This window comes from Nyctereutes procyonoides, unplaced genomic scaffold (genome assembly GCF_905146905.1).
Source record: "Nyctereutes procyonoides isolate TBG_1078 unplaced genomic scaffold, NYPRO_anot_genome, whole genome shotgun sequence".
NCBI lineage: Eukaryota > Metazoa > Chordata > Mammalia > Carnivora > Canidae > Nyctereutes > Nyctereutes procyonoides.
The window spans coordinates 20,032,716-20,056,475 of record NW_026575035.1 but is presented as its reverse complement, the minus strand read 5'-3'; the positions used below and the strand labels follow the sequence as shown (position 1 = coordinate 20,056,475).

The window sequence follows — 23,760 nt, the reverse complement described above, 5'->3', positions numbered from 1 at the left end:
GTGACTTAACCTTTCTCTCCTCTGTCATGTAGGGCTAATAGTAACAAGCACCTCACAGGACTGTTCTGAGGATCAAATGAGATTGTGCAAGTAGTGTTCAAGTTTGAATCTGGACTGCAATAACCCTGAATACATTTAGCTACTAATATATCTCTTTTAGGCTTTACAACTTAATACATATTTGAAACTTTGCAACCACAGGGTCTGTTGCAAGTACTTTAGCTCTGCACCTGCATTGCAAGAGCAGCCCAAACAGGAACACAAATGGGCTTGGGCCCATGGTGCAGTAAAACTTCACTTGTGGACATGGAAATCTGAATTTCATATAATTTTCATATGTCACAAAGTATTCTTTTGATTTTCTCACAACCATTTAAAGATGTAAAAAACCATTCTTAGCTTTCAACCCATTAAAAAAAAAAAAACAGGTGGAGAGGCACTTTTGGCCTACAGTTGTATCAATTGCCGACCCTTGCTCTATCAGAATAAAGGTGCAGTAATATGTATAGACCCATCCACAATGCTTAGGGAACCACAATTAAAAATTTAGTTTAAAACAATTTGGTATAAAATGGAATTTTGTTCATCATGCACCATATCTAAATAACTGATTTTCTTAGTATATAAAATAACCTACATAAGAGATAATTCCACGGTAATATTAAATAGCAAGATTAAGAACCTTCAATGACCTTTATGAAACATGGAGGAGATTTTTGAGTGAATGGATATTTTAATTTTTCTAAGAGATGAATAATGAACAAAATTGTTGCAACTGTCACTAGGTGAATGCTTTAAACATTCTGAATATTTAAGAATTTAAAATACACACATTTATATTTTTATTTCTGAAATGTGAATCATTTCAAAATTATCAAATGTTACAATATTTTCTTAGTATTTGTATACAAGGAAAAAGGGAAAAATAATTTATATATAAATACATACATAAGAGGTGCCTGGTGGCTCAGTCAACAATTGGACTCTTGATTTCAGCTCAGGTTGTGATCTCAGGGTCATGAGATCAAGCCCTGTGTGAGGCTCCACAATGGGTGTGGAGGCTGCTTGAGATTCTTTCTTTCCCTTTCCCTCTACTCTTCCTCCCCACCCGCAATGTGTGCTTGCTCTGTCCCTCTCTCAAAAATAAAAAAATATATATATATATATACATATATACATACAGAAATATCAATAAAAATAGTATAGCTGATAACTCCAATGTTTAAAATATTTTACCAAAGCACTGTTATGCATAGTGGTTAAACACTACTATATAGCCTTCAATTATATTTCCTTCATCTACAATTCATTTAAAGATAAAAAGTATTTAAATAAGGCAATTCTAGCTCCATTTAACAAACTCTTTGTATGTTTCATATCCAAGGCTTTCAAATGGTCATTTTCATTTTAAAAGATATCACACAAGAGCTATGTTCTCTTTATTGATGCATGTTTCGTAGTACCAGAAAAAAACTGCATTCTCTGAAAAAAATCTTCTCATTAATATAGAATCTTATGAAAATATAGATAAGATAGTTGCAACCTGATGTAGACATTAGAGTTTCCAGCAAAAATACATTAAAAGATAAAGAGAATATATTAAAACCATCTTTAATATTTTCAAAACATAAATGTCACCGTTTGAAAAGCCCTAAATACCACATATAGGGAAAGCTGAAAAACATTTTCTTTTTATTAAAAAGCATGATAAAAATCATTTAAAACATCTTTTATAATATATATCTACATTTGACTGGTAGGGAGTATGTTGGGCGTGGGCTTGGTTGTACTAGTAGCACATTCCCAAGTGTTAAGAGAGTCACTGACTTCTGGGTGTGCCTACCCACTCCTTTTCCTTTGAAAGAGCTAATAGTGCTCTAAGCTTCCTGCCTTCTTTAGAGAGACATGAAACTGTCACAGGTGCTGGACAATAAGAGGGCTATGTTCTAAAAAAGAAAAAAAATATCTATTCAAAAAACTCATATGGTTTCACTAAAACGTGAATTTTTACCTTTTTCATAATTAATGGGTGGTTTTTATAAAAATAAAGGTGTTTCCTTAGGGGAAAAAAAAACTTTTGCCAATCAGAATATCTTCACTCTGGGGAAAAAAAACAAAGAATTTTTCCTCTGAAAATAATGAACTTCGCTGCCTGGTTAGATGAACATTCATGGACTTATTCAAATGAAAAGAAATTATTGTGCTTCTAGAATCTAGGTTTTTTCACTAGCACAGTCTGAGATAGCATCTGGAAACAGTCACCAAAATGTTAAGATTCAGAAGCAAGCATCCATGTATAGAGCTGGACCCCTGGTAACTCAGTGCCACCACCACCAAAGGTCACTGTCCAAAGGGACAGATACATGATGGTGTTCTGGAGACTAATAACATCATCTCATGTCCTCTGCTTCCAATTATATGTTCACAAATGTTTGAATTTATATTTAAACTCGATATCATTTAATGGTGGTAAAATGCCTAAGCCTGCACGGGACTGGTCCAAAGGGGGACATTTGACTTGGCTCTCCACAAGCTCTAGTTCAAAATAGGAAAGCATCAGAATCAAAAACTGCTTGATTTCCTGGACAGCAAATAATCTTCCAGGACACATTGTCGCTCCTGACCCAAAAGGCATGTAGTAATACTTTAACTTGATTCCGTTACTATAGAAGGTGGTCTTTGTCTTCCCATTTTCATCAAGATACCGATCATATTTAAAAGTCTGCAATAAAAATACAAAGAAAACAAATCTATAAGCTAGTTTTAAAATGAATTTATCTGTTTCTTGATCTGGATGCTCCAAAGAGTAATTTTCTTTTTTAATCCAATCTACTGGTAATTTAGAAAATTCCCCACCTTGACTCAGAAGATAATAAGGAATAGGAACTTGACAAGAATGGATGGGAACAGAAAATGCTTTATAATACCTTCCATCCTGCCTGGGTGACTAGTTCCTCCATTAAGCAGAACAAGAAGGAAGAGTTCAGATTAGAAACTAGAAGAGTCAGTATGTAAGCCACTAATTTCCTGGATTTGGGAGCAGGCAGTTGTTAAAGAAAAAGAAAGGCTGCAGCTTTATTATCATGATTGTAAACATAATTTAGCAGAGATGATATGAAGACAAGTATCACGAATTTTCAAATTCAGGCCATCATCCAGGCTTTCCAAAATACATGAATATTGGACATTATTAAGAAGACAATGCTTATGGCTTCAATGGTTAAATCAGTTCTGCAATGGTATATTTCCTCTGTATTTTGCTTAAAGATTGATGGATTGATTTATTAGAGAGAGAAAGTGCATTGTGGGGGAAGGGACAGAGGAAGAAAGAGAGACATAATCTTAAACGGACTTCCGGCAAAGCACAGCACCCAACCCATGGGGCTTGATCTCATGACCCATGAGGTCAGGAACTGAGCCAAAACCAAGAGCCCAACATCTAACCAAATGAGCCACTCAGGCGCACCCTGGTAAATTTCCTCTTTATTTCCATCTGGGTAGACATCATCTGGATATTGAACTTTGATGAAAAGTCACTTACCAAAGGGTCTGGGTAGATTTCTGGATCTAAATGCACTAACTGCGGATAAAAAGCTATGATGTCATCTTTGCGGATGTTATAGGAACTGTCTTGGAGGTGCAAAGTAAAATCCTCTGTAGCAGTCCGGATGTTCAGGGAAGCACTGGAAAGCCTCAGAGACTCCTTGATGAGGCTATCTAGATATTTTTAAAGGAAGAAACAAGGGGAAGGAGGAAAGGAAGAACAAATCAAGTATTTAAAGGCTTCATAATATGGAGTCTGAAATACGACTAGCAGCCTATAACACAAGCTGGATAAACTAGGGGAAGCTGGCCTGATAAAACTTCCCCCAATATTTTTTATTGCCGCTATGATGTAATCAATGATTCAGTTGTGTCTGAAGGTAGCTTTTAATCTGATAATCTGAATTTATAATAATCATTTGGTAAAGAAAAAATCTTTTGGTCATCAACGGCAACTAGACTTTTAAAATTTTATGGAAAAATAATCTTATTTCTGTGCGACACTGGACATCTAATATAATTAGAAAAATCAGTAAATCACTTTTATGTGAATTATTCAAAGTTTGTTACTTGTGAGATTTAATATACTGATAACATTTTCATATAGAAATATTTTTCCAGATGTTTAATGCCACTTCAGTTCAGTGTTTCCAAGAACCCATTTTTATAATTACACTGATGTTGTATGATAATGCCCTGGTGCCTGGTAAAGATATAAAGGGACAAAAAGAATCACCCTGCAAATAGCTAAAATAGGCAAATCCAATAAGAAGGTCTAGCCTGACCTTCTGGCCCCTGTCCTTTTAACTGTCATGTTTTAGGTGTTCATCATGTGCTTGTGTGTAAAATCATAGCAAGTTAGCCCTTTATTTTACAAATGAGAACAGCAAGTCCCCCCCCCCCAATGAAGTGATGTGTTTGTTGAAGTGATGGCAGGCAGAACCCAACATAGAACCTATTCTTCTTGCCTCATGATCCTTTCCAGTAAGACCTGCTACCCCTAACAACACATACTGGTTTTTTTTCCTCAAGAGAAAAATAACAAAAACAAAAAGAATACTCTTTATCACTATAAAAATAAAGTACTTTTATATTTCTATAAAACACAGAGAAGCAGAAATAAGAAATGTAAAATAAACTTCAATCCCATCACTCAACCCAGGAAGCTAATTGTAGTTTCTTTCTTTTTTTTTTAAGATTTTATTTATTTATTCATGAGAGACGGAGAGAGAGAGAGACAGAGAGAGAGACAGAGAGAGAGAGAGAGAGAGAGAGAGAGAGAGGCAGAGACACAGGCAGAGGGAGAAGCAGGCTCCACGCACGGAGCCCAACGTGGGACTCGATTCTGTGTTTCCAGGGTCACGCCCTGGGCTGAAGGTAGCGCTAAACCGCTGAGCCACCCGGGCTGCCCAAATTATGGTTTCTTGATGGAACTTTTTCCTCCTTTATTTCATGAAAATCAGTAATATGCTCCCATTAATCCTAACATTAGTGGTAAGAGTAGTAAGAAATGAGATAGAGTAAGACAGGATAGAGAAACATTTGAGAATGTAGGGTCAGGAGTCCCACATTAACCCTGAATCTCATTCCACCATTCCAGCCCAGGTACAAACTTCACCTTTCAATGTCAATTTCCTGACCTATTCTATAGAAACTTGTCCCCAGTCATAGGATTGCTGTGAGGATCAAACAGGACAACACATATGAAATACTTAGCTTAATGCTACCAGTAAGTGCATAATATAGATTGACGATTACTACTTTTGAGACACAGTAAATGAAATGGAACATAGTAAGCATACCTAGCACTGGCATGTCATTCAGTTGCATTTGATTCAGACAAATAGGACTGCCATCAAGGCTGATTTTTTGGCCAGCATTCTCTAGTGTTTTATTCACTTCTTCAGTAGCTGCTTTCATTGCTTCAGGGCTCCTAACAAAGTGAGAAAAGAAAAGATATATATATATATATATATATATATATATATATATATATATATAAATCATAGCAAGTTAGCCCTTGAAAAGAAAAGAAATATATATATATATATATATATATATATATATATATATATATATATATATAAATGTTTTCTATATCGAAAGATCTGCAAACAGATAGAAGTTTTCCTCTCCTTTTAACTAGGGGTCAAGATACCAGAGAAGATGGGGAAAAGGACATTCCCCAATCACCTTTTACCGTGTTTTGTAATTGTGCTTAAGTTCTTGGATATTAGTGAGAATTGTTGCCTTCAAAGGCTTTGCAATACAAAAGTAAAACTTTGGCCATACTTTTATAAATAAATGTTTCTAATAAGGATTAAATGGTCAAATTTGACATGTACATAGCCGTTGAAAAGGAAAATTGCATGTACATAAAGTATCAACTAAATTGCAAATGGGTATCAAATTTACTCTTAAAATCCCATGATTTCAGCTGTTGTTTTAGAACAGCTTTTCCATTCATATTATAATTTCCTATTCTAACACTTTAACTTGTAAAATGAATGCTACTTCGTTTTAGTACATGGACATTTACTGGATCCTTAGTGCCATGGGAACAGATCTATATAACATGATTGCAGTAAATTCTCAGAAATGTTTGACTGATAAGTATCTGTCTGATTGTCATAAAATGGCTACTATTACCCTTATAATATTACATTGATGTTGTAACCTTACTGTAAATATATGAATTTATTCTAGATGGAGGTCTTTCAAGTAAAAACTTTGGAAGACATTTAACATTTGAGACAGATTAGTAATGGGTTTTTATATCTGAAATTGTTAATACATTTTTTTTTGAGACAGAGAGGGAGAGCGCGTGCATGCATGGACATGTGCATGGGATGGGAGGGGCCGAGGAAGAGAGAATCTTGAGTAGGCTTCATGCCCAGGGCAGAGCCTGATGTGATCTCACAACCCTGAGATCATGACCTGAGCTGAAATCAAGAGTTGGACGCTTAACCAACTGGGTCATCCAGGTGCCCTTAAGTATTTTTTATATTAAAGACATACGGTTACCAGCCATCATTGGAAATTTGGCATTCCCAATGCTACAAAACAGTAATTTTGTGTCCATGTGACATTAAACACCCAATTTAACTGGAATAATTAAACCATTTGAATGTCCAATTTCCAACAGACTAACAGTTTTAAACAAAATCATGTAAAGTATATGTTACATATAGTGTTTTTGTTACATACATTTTAAAGGCAAAATCTAGCTAAAGCCCATCAATAATAATCAATATTAATAGGATTGGTCCATAGCTATCATAGTTGATCAAATAAACACTAAAACAGAAGTTACTAATGCAGTGGAAACAAACTGTTAATGCACAAAGGACTAAGGCATAGACTCCGCCCTCTCACTGTCCACAAGTCAGAATCACTTAAATACATTTTTATGATTATGAAGACAGAATTCATCAACATAAGTAGGCATCATGAGGAACAGCCTGGGGTTGAAAGCAAGGGTTCTGGGCCCCGACAGCCTGAACTGACCCTCCGCAGTGCATCCTTCCCCCTGGAAAGTTCTCTGCTTCCACAAGATGTGTGTACTAGTCATAGTTGTTTATGCTTTTGTGAGGATTGGAAGAGCTGATACATATTAAAAACTTATAAAGTCAATGTCACATTCTTGATTGATAGCATGAGAAAGTACCATGACTCTTATTTTTTTTTTTGTTAAAATAGTAGCTTTTCTACTTTCCATTAAAATAAAAAAAATAAATGGATAAATTGCTAGTTACCTAATCATTTGAAATAAGCTCCAGAAGGTCGCTGGAATGGTGTTTGCTTGTGATGCCCAGAGGATAGCGAGGTGCGTCTTAGCCTTATCCATGTCATCTAAGGTGGAAAGCATGTCATTCAGAAACCTGACCAGTTCCGAGATGTGGTCTCTCTTTCCAAGGTTCTCATGCCTCAAGCCCTCTGCCAGCTTTTCCCTAGCGTGGTGTGCCGTCTTGAACACATGAATGGGGAGGCCTGCTACCAGAGCAGGAAAGATTTTGTCAAATTCCTTGAAGTGGTCAAGGTTATTCAGAATAAGTCCTTTTTGTGCATCTTGCCCTGTAAGATCTTTGCCAAAGAGAGTTAAATACCCAGCTTCAAACATCACTCGGTAACAGAAGGAATACATTCCTTCCGTCACCCAGGCAGGAGTCTTTGATTTAGATACCAGGGGACATCTCATGACAAGTTGGAGGTTTTCCATCATGGCTTCTGTAAGGGAATTCAAGGCATCGCCCTGCAGGGTTTTGATGAAAGTTTTATTTATATTTTCAGTGGTATTTCCATCACTCGGGTCAATGCTTCTGTGCCCAAATGCCTGAGAATACATGAAATGTGTGAAAAAAGAGATTAAACCTGATACAGTGCTAGAAAATGGCTGAAAAACAGCTTATATACTTTCAGGATTCTCTACTTGTTAAAAGCAAGGCAGGAAAACCTACAATTTCATAGCACTCTTCAAATTAAATGGCCAAATCCTACTCTTCCTGGAAGGCCAAGTTGAAATTCCAGTTCTTCGGTGAAACTTCCCTCAACCACACAAGTTGTCCATTTCTTACTTTTCTTATGCTACTGCATCTATTGGCATGTTAATTTGATACTAATCCAAATTTGTCTTAACCACCATGTCTTCCATATTTTTTGTAGATGAACTTTAACCAGGCAGCCGAGACCATGTCTAATATTTCCTTGCAGAGACTCACTAAACATACAGTTGCTTACCAAAATAAACAATTTTGTGGCCTAGGTGTGGTAAAACAATTATTCAGTGAAAAGTTTCCACCACATGTGCTCTGGGAGTTATGTAGATGTCACTGACATGAAGGAGTTTGTACCTATTTTACTGATGGGGTGCCATCTGGCTCAGTAAAATATTTCATTTTTATTGCACTCTAGGTGATTAAGAAATAACAAATCTATACCTATTTTGACTTTTGAAACAATTAGTGCCAAGAGGTTATGTCTAATTGGATTTATCGTGTTTCTAAGGATCTCCATGGAAGGGTAACTCTATTCAACATCTCTATTTTTAACTCTAAGTACATCAAAATGCTAAGTAGACTGACATACTAAAAAGTAAAAAACAAGAAGAATGCTGCATAAATGAGAAACTGGTTACCTTTGCAGAAGTAGTAAAGTGAAACTTTTTCCAATCCAAGTATTTTCCATGGCACAACACTTTCTGGTATGACAAGGGATTTGTGATGAAGTGGACATAGTTTCCCATCAATCTGCAGGTAAAAACATGACCATATTTCCTTTGATTTGCTCTCAGGAACTCAAGAGGATTGGCACCAAATTTCAAAGCACATCCCAGGTATGGAATCAACCCATTCTCCAGCGGTGGTTCACCCATTTGTCTGTAAGACATAAACATATGATAGATATAGGAAATTATACATTTTTTTTATTTATACCTTTTAAACTTTTTAAAACTTTTACTACTGACTTCAAACTTCAAAACTCTACAGTTATGGTTTTTTTGTTGATGGGGCCCTGCTCTTTTCCTAAAATAATGAATTATATTAACCTAGTATGTTGATCAAAATAATTGCTAAATCCATCCATCCATCCATGCATTCCACAAACACTTACTGAATGTCGGCTATGTGACCTTTTCCCAATGATGAGGATAAAAAGGTCAAAAAAGCCAACAAGATTCTTCCTCTCAGTACATTCTAGTGTTTATATTTTTCCCAGCCATCATTTGCCTATCTCAAAATGTTTTGATTATTTAAAGATATAGAATACTCCATTGCAGGGAAGATGGCAAAATTGAAGTTTTCAAAATCTTCATAGTTTAAAGATTTTTTAAAAAGATTTTATTTATCTGTTTGAGAGAGAGTGAGAGAGAGCATGGTTGGGGAGGGTAGTAGGCTCCCTACTGAACAAGGAGCCTGCTGTGGGGCTGGATCCCATGACCCCAGGATCACAGACTGAGCTGAAGGCAGGTGCCTAACCACCACCCAGGTGTCCCAGTTTAATGCTATTATTATTCTATAATGATAGTTGAAGATAAGAAGAATCTCATTTGAGAAACTCGCTTATTATAAAATGAAATTAAGTAAAGTAAGTATTGATAGGATCATCAACTGTGATTCAGCATTCATGCTACTTGTTGTCTCTTTTTTATTGAAGTATAGTTGACACACAGTCCTTCATGCTATTTTAAATGTTTTTATTGAATAACATAAGCGTTAATTTTCCAACATAAACTCCTTCCCTCTTGACAGAACTACTTAGCATAAAATAATTAGTTTCACTTTATTAGTTCAATGATAAGTAAGGTTAACTAAAACTAGAAATTACCAGGCCTGAATTAAAATACCTTAGAGCGTGCACACATGCACACACACACACGGACACATGGACACACAAACTTGTAAAAGAGAGTCAACACATAGCAATCTTTGTAACTAAAGATATGCTGTGGGTAAGTCTATCTTTTGGAGGTTGACAACAGAATACTTACAAGCCCATCTCCCAAATGCTCTTTGAGCTCATCAGAAGGTAAATAAGTATTGACTATGTATGTGACTCTATTTGCATTTCTTGTATTCTTGAACCAGTTATAAATAAATGACATATAAATAAAAGTGATGCTATATACATTTAGCAGTTTCCCAATTTACCATGGTTGATTATCATTAATGAGAAGAAGGTAATAGAAGGATCAAAGCAGGCTCTGTGGCTCTTATCCAAACCTAGACAGAGTCTATACAGCACATAAGAACTAGCTGAGAAGAGAACATTCATTTAGTCAGAGCATCTATTTAATCCTTGTGCTACAAAAAAACACTTTCCACTGCAGATCCCACTTACCACTTGTATCCTTACTAATCCAGACTTCATCTTTAAATCCACCCAGAAACATACACAGAAACCTTATAAAATTTCTGTATAATTTTGTACATTTTTGCATGACCATGGATATGTCAATACTAAAAGGGAATCACTATCATTCTATCTTTTCTTAGATATAATAAAATACCACTTTTATTTTTTTTAAGATTTTATTTATTCATGAGACACAGAGAGAGAAAGGCAGAGACATAGGCAGAGGGAGAAGTAGGCTCCTGTCAGGGAGCCCGATTCAGGACTCGATCTCAGGACCCCGGGATCATGACCTGAGTCAAAGGCAGATGCTCAATTTCTGAGCCACCCAGGCATCCCATAAACCACTTTAAATCTTTAAATTAGAGGCACCTGGGTAGCTCAGCAGTTGTGCATCTGCCTTTGACTCAGGTCATGATCCCGGGGTCCTGGGATTGAGTCCCACATAGGCTTGGGGAGCCTGCTTTTCCCTCTGCCTATGTCTCTGCCTCTCTCTGTGTGTCTATCATGAATAAATAAAAAAATATTTTTAAAAATACATCTCTAAATTACATTTTCAATTTAAAGCTTTTTAGGTTAAAAATGCTAGGAGTGTTACAGAACACCAAATTTATTATATAGAACAATGAAGGTAAAAGAACATTAAATTAATTAAAATGCAGTTTAAAGGTAAAACTTTCCTTACCTTCTCCTCATTCCAAAAATAAGCCATAAACAACAGCATACTGCTACAACAATCCCCCAGATCAAAGATATGGTCATCATTTTGCAAATCTAATGCAAAACTTTTAAAGAAGAGAATCTCTGAATAGAGAGGTAAAGATATCACTGAAGAGAGACTCCAGCTAGACTTTTATATAAGGTACGATCCTACATTTGAGTGACCAAAACAAACAATTAACCATTTGTTCATCCTATTAGAAAAAAAATAAATAACTGGCCTTGAACTAAGTCCACAGGTATCAGAAGAGGTTCCAAAACAATCAGAGACCTGCAATACTTGATAAGTTGAAGGTCTCTCAAACATATGCTGACTTAGCATTCAGAACTGGTAACAACAGCTAATATCTCAAGTTGAGTATGCTTATAAAAAGGACAAAATATAAAAGTGTTCAGGATGAACATATCAAATAGCAATGTAAAATATAATAACTTAAAGAAAAATAAGCATACTTTATCATCAAGCTAATGGTTGGATCTTGTTACCTTTTGAAGAAGAAATCAATTTAAATGATTAACAGGAGACATGGTGGTTCAAGTTCAAAGGAAAGAGAACTAGGTGAAATGTTTCTGCTGCCTCATGTTTCAGTGCTTTTACAAAATCATAGATATTTTACTATATATAGTAACACATTACTTACCTAACATTCTCAAGAAAGTATCCACATAAGTTCATCTTCCAATTAAACAGTTTAAGCATCCATTTATCCATTTTTGCTAATTGAAAACATGTTTATTAATTTTTCTAATAGTTACAGTAATACAATTTCATTTCAAAAAATTTAGGACTAACTGAAACATATCTCGTTAGAAAGTGAAAATCAATTTATAATTAACTTCCCCTACTACTCGCCACTCAGAGTCGACAACTGTTAACTGTATGGTATGTATCCTTCTAAATTTTATTTCAATGTACGCATATACTTACTTGAGCATCTATTCTGTGCCAAGAATTCTTCAAAGGTATTTTTTAACAAAACGGACAAATTTCCTACTCTAATGGAGATTCTATTTCAGTAGATAGATACTAAAATATAAGTGCTATGAATAAAGTAAAACATGGTGTAGAGAGTATTGGGGATGAGAGCAACTTTAGAAATACGATATTCAGGGAAGAGCTCTTTGAGGAGGTGACATTTAAGATCTGAATGGCAAGAAGTGATTAAGTGAAAATCAGAAGGAAGAGAATTCTAGGAAGAGGAAACATCAAATGCAAAGATCCTGAGTCAAGGATGAACTTGAAGTGTCTAAGAACCAGAAAAAAAGTAAGATAGATCAGAGCAGAGGCAGTAAGGGGAAATATTACAATATTATTGGTTACAATATATAAGAGCTTGAGGTAGACAAGAGCTAGTTCATATACAGTGATGCTTTAGAGTAGGGAAAGACAGATTTTGGGGGGCAACAGGTCAAAATACAATCTTTAGCTCTGTAGATTGTTGTGTGTTGTCAAGTTGACAATTGAATGTAAAAGAATCTGAAGCTAGGAAGAAAAGCCAGGTTGGAAATAGACTTAAGTCTTTAGCATTTGGTTGGTTTTTAAAGCCAAAAGACCTGAAAAGATCAAGGGAGACAATAAAGCTCAGGAAAATAGAATAGAGTCCAACACCAAGCCACAAAGGACTCCATTTATTGAGGTCAGTAGGGGAGCAGGAAAAGAGAAGAAAGGTAAGGAAGAACCAAAAAGAAAACCAAGAGAATATGGTGTCACAAAAAGCAAGAGGAGAATGCACTTGAAAATGAGTGATTAACTGTATCACATGCTTCTTTGAGGTCAATAAAGATGACAAAGAAACCCTGGATTTGACAACATAGATATAGTTGGTGAGTCATATTCAGAGATGGCTTATATTGAATACGTTTTTTGTTCTATGGCATTAAAAAATGAATACCACATTATGGACATTTCCTGTGAGAGGGAGAGAGAGAGAGGAAGAGAAAAAATTTTTTTTACATATTGTATATGTCTCTTTACTTTTAATGTGTGTATGTATAGTCTTCCATTGACTAAATCAATTAACTGACTCCCTCCCTACTGATGGACATTTGGTTTGTTTCCAGATTTTGGCCATAGAACCCATAGAATTATCTCATGGTTTTTTTTTTTTTTTTGCCTCCTTAAACAGAGACCACAAATCTGTGTGTGTGTGTGTGTGTATGATTTATGATCATGATTATCAATATCAACCATTGTACGTCAGTATATAGATTTCTTCATTGACTTAGGCTTTTTTTAGGGCTTTGTGCATGCTAAATGCATTTAGAGTGATGTGCTTTTTTGAATTATTCTGTTTTCTCTATGACTCTGAAAGCTAAACCTTTATAGGCAGGATATCACAGTTAGAGGAAGCACCAACCTACTACCTGAACAATTTAACCACTTAGAGTCACCTCTCAAGCAAACAAATGAAAACAAAATACCTAGAGGAAACGGGGCATGGGACCTCTAAGTATCATCTTGCAACTTCCTGTGAATCTGTAATTATATGAAAATTAAAGATTTCCAAACAGTGAAGGGGAAATATGTTCACAACCCTGGGAAAACTTTCTTAGGTTTTGTCTTCCCCACTACCTCTGAGAACCCTACAAACTCCTTTCAAATACAACCTAGTCAGTATTTATCTCAGTTTCCTTTACCCTGATCTATTCTTTTAACTCCTCCACTTACCATCCCTCTTCTATACAATACAAGCCCAGGAAATATACCCATACAATTTCTTTCAGTTGGCCGAGGGAAAGCAATGACTTGAATATCAATACTCATATTTTTATTATATATGGTTTATGTGTTCCTTCTGAGGATGTTACTTCTTGTTGTCACATGTCCACAAATGGCATCCATTACACCCCTAAATTCTGCTTCTAATCTGATGAGTGGGAATGGAGATGCTTGTTGCAGTTGTCAAAACTCTTAGTAGGCTTCATGGAAATACCTAAAAGATTCCCTGATGAAACAAGGGTATAAAGTTTCATGCATGGATTTTAGGAAAATCCCAGTGTGTTCAGCATGGTGTTCAGAGTACCAGGCATTAAATAAATGCTAGCTGAGTCGGAAAGTCCTTTTTTATTCTCCACTGTTTCAAAATGTGAAGTTTTGTTTTCTCCCGCTCCACTTCTCTCTGTCTCCAAACTAATATACTCACACTCACCCATGCACACACATTCATACGCAGCCACACTTACACTGAGAATCTACTACTTGTGTCAGGCACTCAGCAAAACTGGGGATATAGTGGGTAAACAAAGCAGCCATGAACCCTGATCCTGTGGGGTTTCCACTGCAGTGGGGGAAAGAATAAGTGTCTTGATACACAAGGAAGGATGTTCTAGTTGCCAGTAGGCCCAGCATGATAAACTGGGTCTATCTAAAACTAGAGGTTATCTAAAACTTAAATCCCTCCGTTGCCTGTCAATTTCCTCTTTCTTTGTAGAGTAGCATAAAGTACACGCTTACTGAGGTGCAGAGGAAACCCTTATTCTGTGCCTCAGAGAATATAGGGCTTGAGTCTAATACCCCATCGCCACAAAGAGATGTATACAAAACAAGGAAATTCAAACTAGAGGAACAGAAAGTAAAAAAGAACAACTAGCGCTATCCGCTTAGGTAAACAGATGACACATTTAAGTGGTTTCTATTAAGAAATGCAGTAAACATAGTTTACATGGAACTTGCGCATCAGTAGGATTGCTTTAAATAAAATGAACTGTGAATGTGGCCAAAAAATTGAATCACACAAGTTGTTTTCCATAATTTACAAGTCAGACCAGCTGTCTATTGTGGAACATAGATTGCCCGAATTAATGCAATGCCTTGCATTTTTTCAAGAGCATCTCAGTTCCCACGGATCAAGACTGCACATCCAGTTCCTAATTCAGGGCAAGTCAGTGGGAAACCAAAGTAAAATGAGTTGGTGAAGTTTTGTTATGATTAATTCAGGGCTTTTTCAATCGCAATTAGGAAATAAGTCTATTCACATTTGATTCATATAATCTATTTTTCTTAGAAAATAAAAATCCCAATTATGTTATGGGAGAGATATAGAGTAACTGATTCCCAAATACAGTTTTGAATCTTAAACAAAAGGTGTTGAGGTTGTAAATGCTTAGTATATGCCCATTGAACAAATATAATTTGACCAGATTAGAAAATAAGAAAGTGTTGATAAGTCCTGTTTCAGACAATCATAATCGTTTTTACATTAGTTTTGAAGTTGTCACTTTTTAAAAACTTCTAACATACATTTTCCTACTTGAATAATCAGCTCAGTTGTGCAGAGCAGGCATTTAGCTCTTTTAATGATGAGAAAAGGGGTGCCTGGGTGGCTCAGTTGGTTAAGTGTCCAACTTGATTTTGGCTCAATTCATGATCTCAGCGGCAGGAGATTGGACTCCACGCTCAGTTTAAGATTCTTTCTTTCATCCTCTGCCTCTCCCTCATTCCCCCATGCTCTCTCTCTCTTTTTCTCTCCCTCTCTCTCAAATAAATGAATGGATCTTTTAAAAAATAAAAAAAAAAATAAGAGGAAAAAGCACCTGGGTGGCTCAGTAGGTCAAAGGTCTGACTTTTGATTTTGGCGTAGGTCATGATCTTAGGGTCGTGAGATCGAGGCCAGTTGGGGTCCCTGCTCAGTGGGGAATCTGCCTGAGATTTTCTCTCTCCCTCTGCCCCTCCCACAGAGCAAGTGCTTTCATATGTACTCATGCTTTCTCTCTCTAAAATTAATGATCTCTCTAAAATTAGTGAATAAATCTTTAAAAAGAACAGATAAGGAAATAGAAGTGTGGAGGTTTAGTGGCTAATGTTGCACAGCTTGTAATAGTTCAAATATTGGAGTGGTAGCTGGAATTAAATCTAAGTTTGCATTCTGACTCTGCCACCGATTAAGCATTTGTCTTTGAACAAGGTGCTCTCCTCTTCAAGCAAGAAAGCTCTTGCTTTCTTATCTGTAAAATAGGGATAATTATAGTACATGACTCATAATATAGATGTCAAGGTGAAATATGGCAATGTGCATAAAATGTTTAGCCCAGGGCTTGGCACAATCTGTGCCCTCAAATGTTTGTTGTAATTATTAAGTGGCAAATTTAGGATTACCCCGGATTTTTCTGAACTGAAGCTCAGCATTCCTCCTTTACAGCTCAGAACCTCACAAGAAGTTCATTGCAACCAGAGGGCACCTAACTACACATTTAGGAAAAAGTAAGCATGCCACGTACATATTCAGAAATAAGTTGATTCATCAAACATGTTTTGAACACTGAGTATGTAGAAGGTGCTATTAAGTAAGCAATGAGGGAAAGATGAACTGATCATTTAGCAAATACTTATTTCATGCATCCATTCATATTAACTTAGCACCTACTTTGTGCAAGGCACTTCTTAGGTGCTGAAGATACAGAGGTAGATAAGTCTCTGGCCTCAGGGGGATGCTGCCAATCATCAGGAGAACAAAGCCACTGTTTGATTTCTGATAAAGAAAGCATTATCTCTATTACCACAGAAGGTCAGGCCACGCATTAGTGTTCTGTGCCGAGAGATGTTCACAGGCTTGCCTCATTTGATCCACTTGCCAGAAATAGGAGATGGACACTGTTGTCTCCCTTTGTAGATGACTCTATGCTACAAAGCTCTGGCTCCATGCCCCTGTGCAATACCTGTTCTGCTGCACTGTATCATAGGGAGGAGTCCTTTCTCTTAAGTTAAAGGCAGGCCCAAGGACCTAGAATCAAAAAAGGTTAAGTGCTGCCTTGCTTTTTTCATGGGTCTCACCTTAATCAGAACTTTCTGGAGCTTAATCCAGGAAGAGCAACTGGACAGTGAAAGAAGAGAAGCAATGAGTCACTGGACTCATTGGGCCCAACCAACCCAGCCAGGGAGGTAAGAGAGCTCAGGAAGAGAGAGAAAGCAGAGTGCAGCCAGAGAAGGAGGAAACTGATGCTTTCCCCATTTCTTCCCCCCTACTTTTTACTTGTTATGATTAGTACTATTATGAATATTCATGTCAAGTTTTTGTATGAACTTGTTGGAAATTTCCTGGGTAGGTAGCTAAGATTGGATTTCCTAGGTCATGTGGTACCTCCATATCTAACTTTTTGAACTACAAAACTGGCTTCCAAATGGCTGTATCATTTTACACTTCCAGTAGCAATGTACCAATTTTTCCTTGTCCTGGTCAATACTTATTATTGTCTGTCTTTTTTGAGTATAGGGATCCTAGGGGGTGTGAAGTAATATCTCATTATGGTTTTGATTTGCATTTCCTTAGTAACTAATGATGTTGAGCATCTATTTTTTTTTGAGCATCTTTTTATGTGCTTATTGGCTCTTCCTTGGAGAATGTCATTCAAATCCTTTGCTCATTTTTTAACTCAGTTATCTGTCTTTTTATTGTTAGCTATTAGAATTCCTGCCATAATCTGGATACTCTACCTTTATCAGATATTATTTTTAAATATTTCCTCCCATCGTGTAGCTTGTCTTATCAGTTTCTTGATAAGGTCTTCGGATGCACAAAGTTTTTAAATTCTTTTTTAAAGATTTTACCTATTTATTCATGAGAGACACAGAGAGAGAGGCAGAGACATAGGCAGGGGGAGAAGCCTGATGCGGGACTCGATCCCAGGACCCCAGGATCACAACCTAAGCCAAAGGTAGATGCTCAACTGCTGAGCCACCCAGATTCCCCCCAAGGTTTTTATTTTTGATGAAGTCCAATTTATCTATTTTTGTGTTGGTTACTTATACTGTTGGTGTTGTATCTAAGAAACATGGCCTAATTTAAGCTCATGAGGACATAACACCTATGTTTTCTCCTAAGGGTTTTATAATTCTATCTCTTATATTTGTATCTTTGATTCATTTTGTGTTAATTTTTGTATATGGTATGAGGCACAGAGTCCAACTTTGCTCTTTTTTGCATGTGGACATCCAATTGTTCCAGCACAATTTATGGGAAAGAATGTTTATTCTCGTGGAAATCTCTTGGTACTCTTGTTGAAAACTCTTTAACCATACATATAAGGGTTTATTTCTGGACTCTCAACCCTATATTCCATTGATCTATGTGTTTGTCTTGGTGCCAGAACCTTAGAGTCTTAATTATTTTGGGCACATAGTAAGTTTTGAAATTGAGGAGAATGAATTATCCCACTTCACTCTTTTTCAAGATCGTTTTGGATATTCTGGATCTCTTACATTTCTACATGAATTTGAGAATAAGGTTGTAAATTTCTACAAAAAAATGTAGTTGGGATTTTAATAGGGATTACATTTGTTCTGTAGAACAATTTGGAGAGTATTGTCATCTTAACAATATTAAAGTCTTTCAATCCATGAAATGGATAAAAGTGTCTTCCCACTTATTTAGGTCCCTAATTTCCTTTGATGATGTTTTGTAAATGTTAGTATACAAATCTTGCATGCTTTTGTTGTTGTTAAATTTATTCTTGTTATTTTATTCTTACTGGTGCAGTTGTACAGGAGGTTGTTTTCTTAATTTCACTTACAGATTGTTCATTGCTAGTGTATGGAAATAAACTAATTTGGAGATGTTGATTTTGCATTCTATAACTTTGCTGAACTTGTTTATTCTAAAAAAAATTTATGGATTCTTTAGGATTTTCAACATAAAAGATCATGTCTTCTGAAAATGGAGGTAGTTTTTCTTTCAAATATGTATGTCTTTTATTTGCCCAAGTGCCCTGGATGTAATTTCTAATACAGTGTTGAATAGAAGTGGCAAGAGCAGATGTCCTTGTCTTGTTCCATATGTTTCAGGAAAAGCTTTTAGCTTTTCACCATTAAGTATGATATTAGCTGTGGTTTTTCATAGATACTTTTTATTGTGTTGAGGCAGTGTCCTATTTCTAGGGGTTTTTAAAAATGATTTTATCATGAAAGGGTGTTAGACTTTTGTTAAACACTCTTTCTACATCTATTGAAATAATCACGTCATTTTTGTCCTTATTGCATTTATGGTATATTTCATTGATTAATTTTCATATGTTGAACCATCCTTGCATTGCTAGGATAAATCACATTTGTCAAAAATGTTTATGCTTTTTATATGTTGCTATATTCAGTTTGCTAGTATTTTGTTAAGGACCTTTGCATCTATATTTTTAAAGAATATTGGCCTGTAGTTCATTTTACCTGTAATATCTTTATCTGATGTTGGGATCAGATAATACTGGATTCACAGAATGAACAAGGAAGTGATCCCTCCTCTTCTAATTGTTGGAGAATTTGTGAAGAGTTCATGTTATTTCTTGCTTAAATGTTTGGTAAAATGCACCAGTGAAGCTATCTGGTTTTGGGATTTTCTTTGTAGGAATTTAAAAAAATTTTAATGTCAGTCCTTTTTCTTGTTATAGGTCTATTTAGACTTTTTTATTCTTCTTGGGTTACTTTTGATAATCTGTGTTTTTCTGGGAATATCCATTTAATCTAGGTTATCTAATTTGTTTGTACACAATTGTTCTTAGCATTCCCTTATTTCTTTTCTCCTTTTTATTTCTGTAATGTTGGTAGTAATGTCCCCTCATGTACTCTTCATTTTAGAATTTGAGTCTTCTCTCTTTTTTTGTAAAGCTAGATAAAGTTTTATCAATTTCATTAATCTTTTCAAAGAACTAACTTTTGGTTTTGTTGATTGTCTATTGTTTTTCCATTCTCTATTTTATTTATTTCTGCTCTGATTTTTATTATTTCCTTCCTGCTGCCTGCTTTGTGTTTGTCCTGCTTTTACTTTCCTAAGTTCTTAAGCTGAGAGTTTAGGTTATTTATTTGAGAACTTTTTAAAAAAATGTTGTAAGTTTCTAAGCACTGCTTTTAGCGCATTAATTTTTGACATATTGTGGTTTTAATTTCACTCATCTCAAAGTATTTTCTACTTTCCTTTGTGTTTTCTTCTTTGATCTATTGGTTATTTAGAAGCATATTATTTAATTTTTATACATTTGTGAAGTCCACAAATTTCTTTCAGTTATTGAATACTAATTTCATTCCATCATGAATAGAGAATATATGTTACATAATTTCAATCTTTTAAATTTATTAAGACTTATTTTATGGTCTAATGCATATCTGTCAAAACAATGTTCCACTTACACTTAAGACTTTGTTTTCTGCTGTTATTGTGTGGATGTTCTGAATACGTCTATTGACTCTAGTTTGTTTATAATGCTGTTCAAGTTTTCTAGTTTCCTTTTGGATTCTTATCTATTTGTTATTGGAAATTAAGTATTGAAGCCTCTATTACTGTTGAATTGGCTATTTCTCCCTTAAATTCTGTCAGTTTCACTTCATATATTTTAGAACTCTATTGTTAGGTGAGTATATATTTATAATTGTTACAATTTCTTGGTGAATTGATTCTTTTATCATTCTAGAATGTCTCTAGCAATAATTTCCTCTTACATTTGCTTGATTTTTCTCCTATTAATGTGCATTTTTAGAAAATATTAAACATGTTCCAACCATAGCACAAACCAGAAAGTAATATGAAAATAATTTAAATATTGTTATAGAGTTCATTACTTTTTTTCCTAGTGTAAAATACATTCCTGATAGAAATCTGGCTCAGTGCCATGTTCAAAGTAGTTAATGCTCATATTGCTCTCTAGTGGACAGCCACGTACACTGACACTTTCTCTGTAGTGAAGGAAACCAGAAGAACCATGGAACCATGGAACCATGGACTACAGCTTAGAAAGTAATGTATAAATCCAACCTACAGAAATACAGCCAGTCTCCCACCCCACATTTTTGAGCCAGCAAAACCTGGACTTGGGGAAGCCTCCATTTTGTTGTTATAAGCCAAGGCCCTTGGATTTACAAAAGAAAACAGTAAAACCACTAGGGGCAGTGTAACCAAAACAAGTTGAGTTCAGTCCTTTGATGATTCACAGAAACTATACCAGATGAGTTGTCACACAAAGGAAAATTTATTTGCAAAAAATAAAGACATCATGGGGAATAACTTCCAAAGCTGTGTCTCTCCAAGCAATGGCAAATGGATTTCTTTTGTTTAGGTTTAGGATGAATATTTGTTTTCATTTTATTTATTTATGTTTTTGAGAGAACACACAGCTGTGCACATATGAGAGCTGAGGGTGGTGGAGGGCAGAAGGAGAGGAAGAGAGAATTCTAAGCAGGCTCCATGCTCAGCAGGAGCCCAATGTGGAACTTGATCCCACAACCCTGAGTTCATGACCTGAGCTGAAACCCAGTCAGAATCCTAATGGGACATTCAGCGGCCATCTGAGGAGATGGAACTACCATCCTGGAACCATGGCCCAGTTCATCTGTAACCTCGCCAAGAAAGCTCTGGCGCTGATGAATGCTGCTGTGACTTACTCGAAGCCTCCATTGGCCACATTTTGGCACTATGCCAGGGTTGAGCTGATTCCTCCAGCCCCTGCTGAGATCCCTACAGCTATTCAGAGATTGAAAAAAATAGTCAAGAGTGCTCCAACTGGTAGCTTCAAACAGCTCACAGTTAAGGAAGCTCTGCTGAATGGTTTGGTGTCCACCGAGGTGTGGATGTGTTTTTACTTCAGCGAGATCATAGGCAAGCATGGCATCATTGGCTATGTTTGAAGACCAATCTTTCTATCAACATCTCTTTTCATGTGGCTTGTTATTTGGGTGTTCTTGGACCATGTGTGATCAGACTGGTATTTGAATAAAATAAGATAATGTATCAAAATCAGTGTTTTCTCTGTCAGATACTACATGGAAGGATCACAGTTTCTCTTGATAATAAGATGGATTGTCTTTTTGCTATAATACATTGATACAGCTCTCAGAGCATATCTTTTGCATAGCCTAAAATCGGAAAGGATGTATATGAATATACCAACCTGGGAAATACATTTATAAGAATAACATTCTAATTTGAAAATTTGAAATATATGATAAATTTCTTTTATTTCAGGAATAGTCAGGGGAAAGGTCTTGGGAAAACTAGGATTTGCTACAGTAGGAAAAATAGCAATACCATGTGCCAAAGTGATATGGTTAAATCATGTCTGTGATATAAAGAATAAAATTTCAGTGGTTTCTTTTTGCTAGAATCAGAGATAGACCTTTTTGATAACACCCACATTTATAAATGTTAGAGTACTTGGTGGTATTTTTTTTTAGGACCTACTTTTAATTGTTTTATTCTTTTTTTTTAATAAATTAATTTTTATTGGTGTTCAATTTAATTTGGTGGTATTCTAAGTAAGTATGACATCTATACCATCTTGGTGGTATTCTAAGTAAGTATGACATCTTTAAGCACCAGGGCAGAGCTACTGAAAGCCACAGTAAATCTAATTTTGATCTGTGTTGTATTATTAATCTATTCAGTTTTATGGTTTTTAGAACCCATCTTTGCAAAAATAAAATACCTTATGGATATTAAATAGTTATAAATTTAATATCCTCCATGGTTCTGAAGAGTACATTATACTCTGAAATAAATAGAAAAGCTTGCTTAAAAAAAAAAGAAGAAGGAGCCTAATGGACTGAGCTACCTAGGTGCCCCTATGATGAATATTTAGATAGGGAAGTCTTGTCATCATATGTAGAGGTGAGCATAAGGTCATGCATGTGCCTTAAAGGAACATGCCCATACATACATTATATGTTATGTAAATGAGGCCAGTGGTCCTCCTTGGGTGGAGGTACTAATATTATAATGAGGTAAGGGTAATTGTTGATCATTCCAGAGGTCATTCCAAGGCCTCTCTGTGGAGGCACAAGGGGTTTAGCTCAAACTGGTCTGGGTGGTCTGGGCTGGCTGGAGGTCTTGTCAGGGCAGTTGCTACCACCTGAGGAGTGGTTTTGCTTTCAGCTGGCCTGAGTTAAGAGATAAGCTGGAAAGAAAAGCTTAAGAAAAAACATAGGACAAAGGTCAGTGAGTATAAGCAAGTGGGCAGTAAAGGTCAGGTGTTGGGGTCTAGCTGGTGACAGCAGGACCCTGGAGAAGCTCCAAACCCAGAGATTTTAGGATAAGTCCATTTGAGTTTTCCTAACACGTGGACAATGAAGAGAAACCTAGCAGTGGGTCAGATAGCCAGTTGCAACTTCTGCTTGACTCATACTGACTAAATGGTTGTTTTGCCAGGCTATGGTATCAGGTCTGTATATAATGCTTTTCCTCCTCTGATTGCCTTCAAGATTTCTTTGACTTTGGTTCTTAAGAGTTTGACAATGCTGTTTTTAAGATTTTTGTTTTCTTTAATAAATTTTTGGCTTGTATTCCTTCGTTGACTTTGGAAAATTCTTGGCCTTGTCTCTTCAAATGTTCTTTTCTCTCCTCTCACTCTCTTCTTCTGGGACTCCAATTACATGTGTGTTAGTTCATTATCACATAGTTGTTCCCTTCCTCTCCTCCTACTTCTCCTTCTTCTTTCTCCTTGTGTTTCAGTTGTATGATTCCAATGGACTTATTTTCAATTGCACTGAATCTTCTGTAGTTTATAGGCTGTTCATAAGCTTATTGAAGAAATTCTTCATCTCTGACCTCATGGTGGGTTTTTTTTTTTAATTTCTAGCATTTCCACTAGATTATTTGATAGTTTTCATCTTTTTTAAATATAATACCCCATCTGTTATTGCCCACTGTCCATTTTTTCATTAGATCTTTTAATATTTTA

General features: G+C 35.8%; 2 protein-coding genes across 2 annotated transcripts; one reads left to right on the top strand and one right to left on the bottom strand.

Moving 5' to 3' along the window:
- Positions 1-711: 711 nt before the first annotated feature.
- Positions 712-11,233, bottom strand: LOC129505321 (cytochrome P450 7A1). Its single transcript, XM_055318329.1, has 6 exons — positions 11,078-11,233; positions 8,678-8,918; positions 7,299-7,876; positions 5,346-5,476; positions 3,542-3,717; positions 712-2,722 (listed from the first exon to the last, which is right to left on the bottom strand). The coding sequence occupies exons 1-6, from the start codon at positions 11,155-11,157 to the stop codon at positions 2,423-2,425; spliced, it is 1,506 nt and encodes a 501-aa protein (XP_055174304.1). The 5' UTR covers positions 11,158-11,233; the 3' UTR covers positions 712-2,422.
- Positions 11,234-21,403: 10,170 nt separating this feature from the next.
- Positions 21,404-21,712, top strand: LOC129505246 (ATP synthase subunit g, mitochondrial-like). Its single transcript, XM_055318200.1, has one exon. It carries the CDS (start codon positions 21,404-21,406, stop codon positions 21,710-21,712), a length of 309 nt encoding a protein of 102 aa, XP_055174175.1.
- Positions 21,713-23,760: the final 2,048 nt, after the last annotated feature.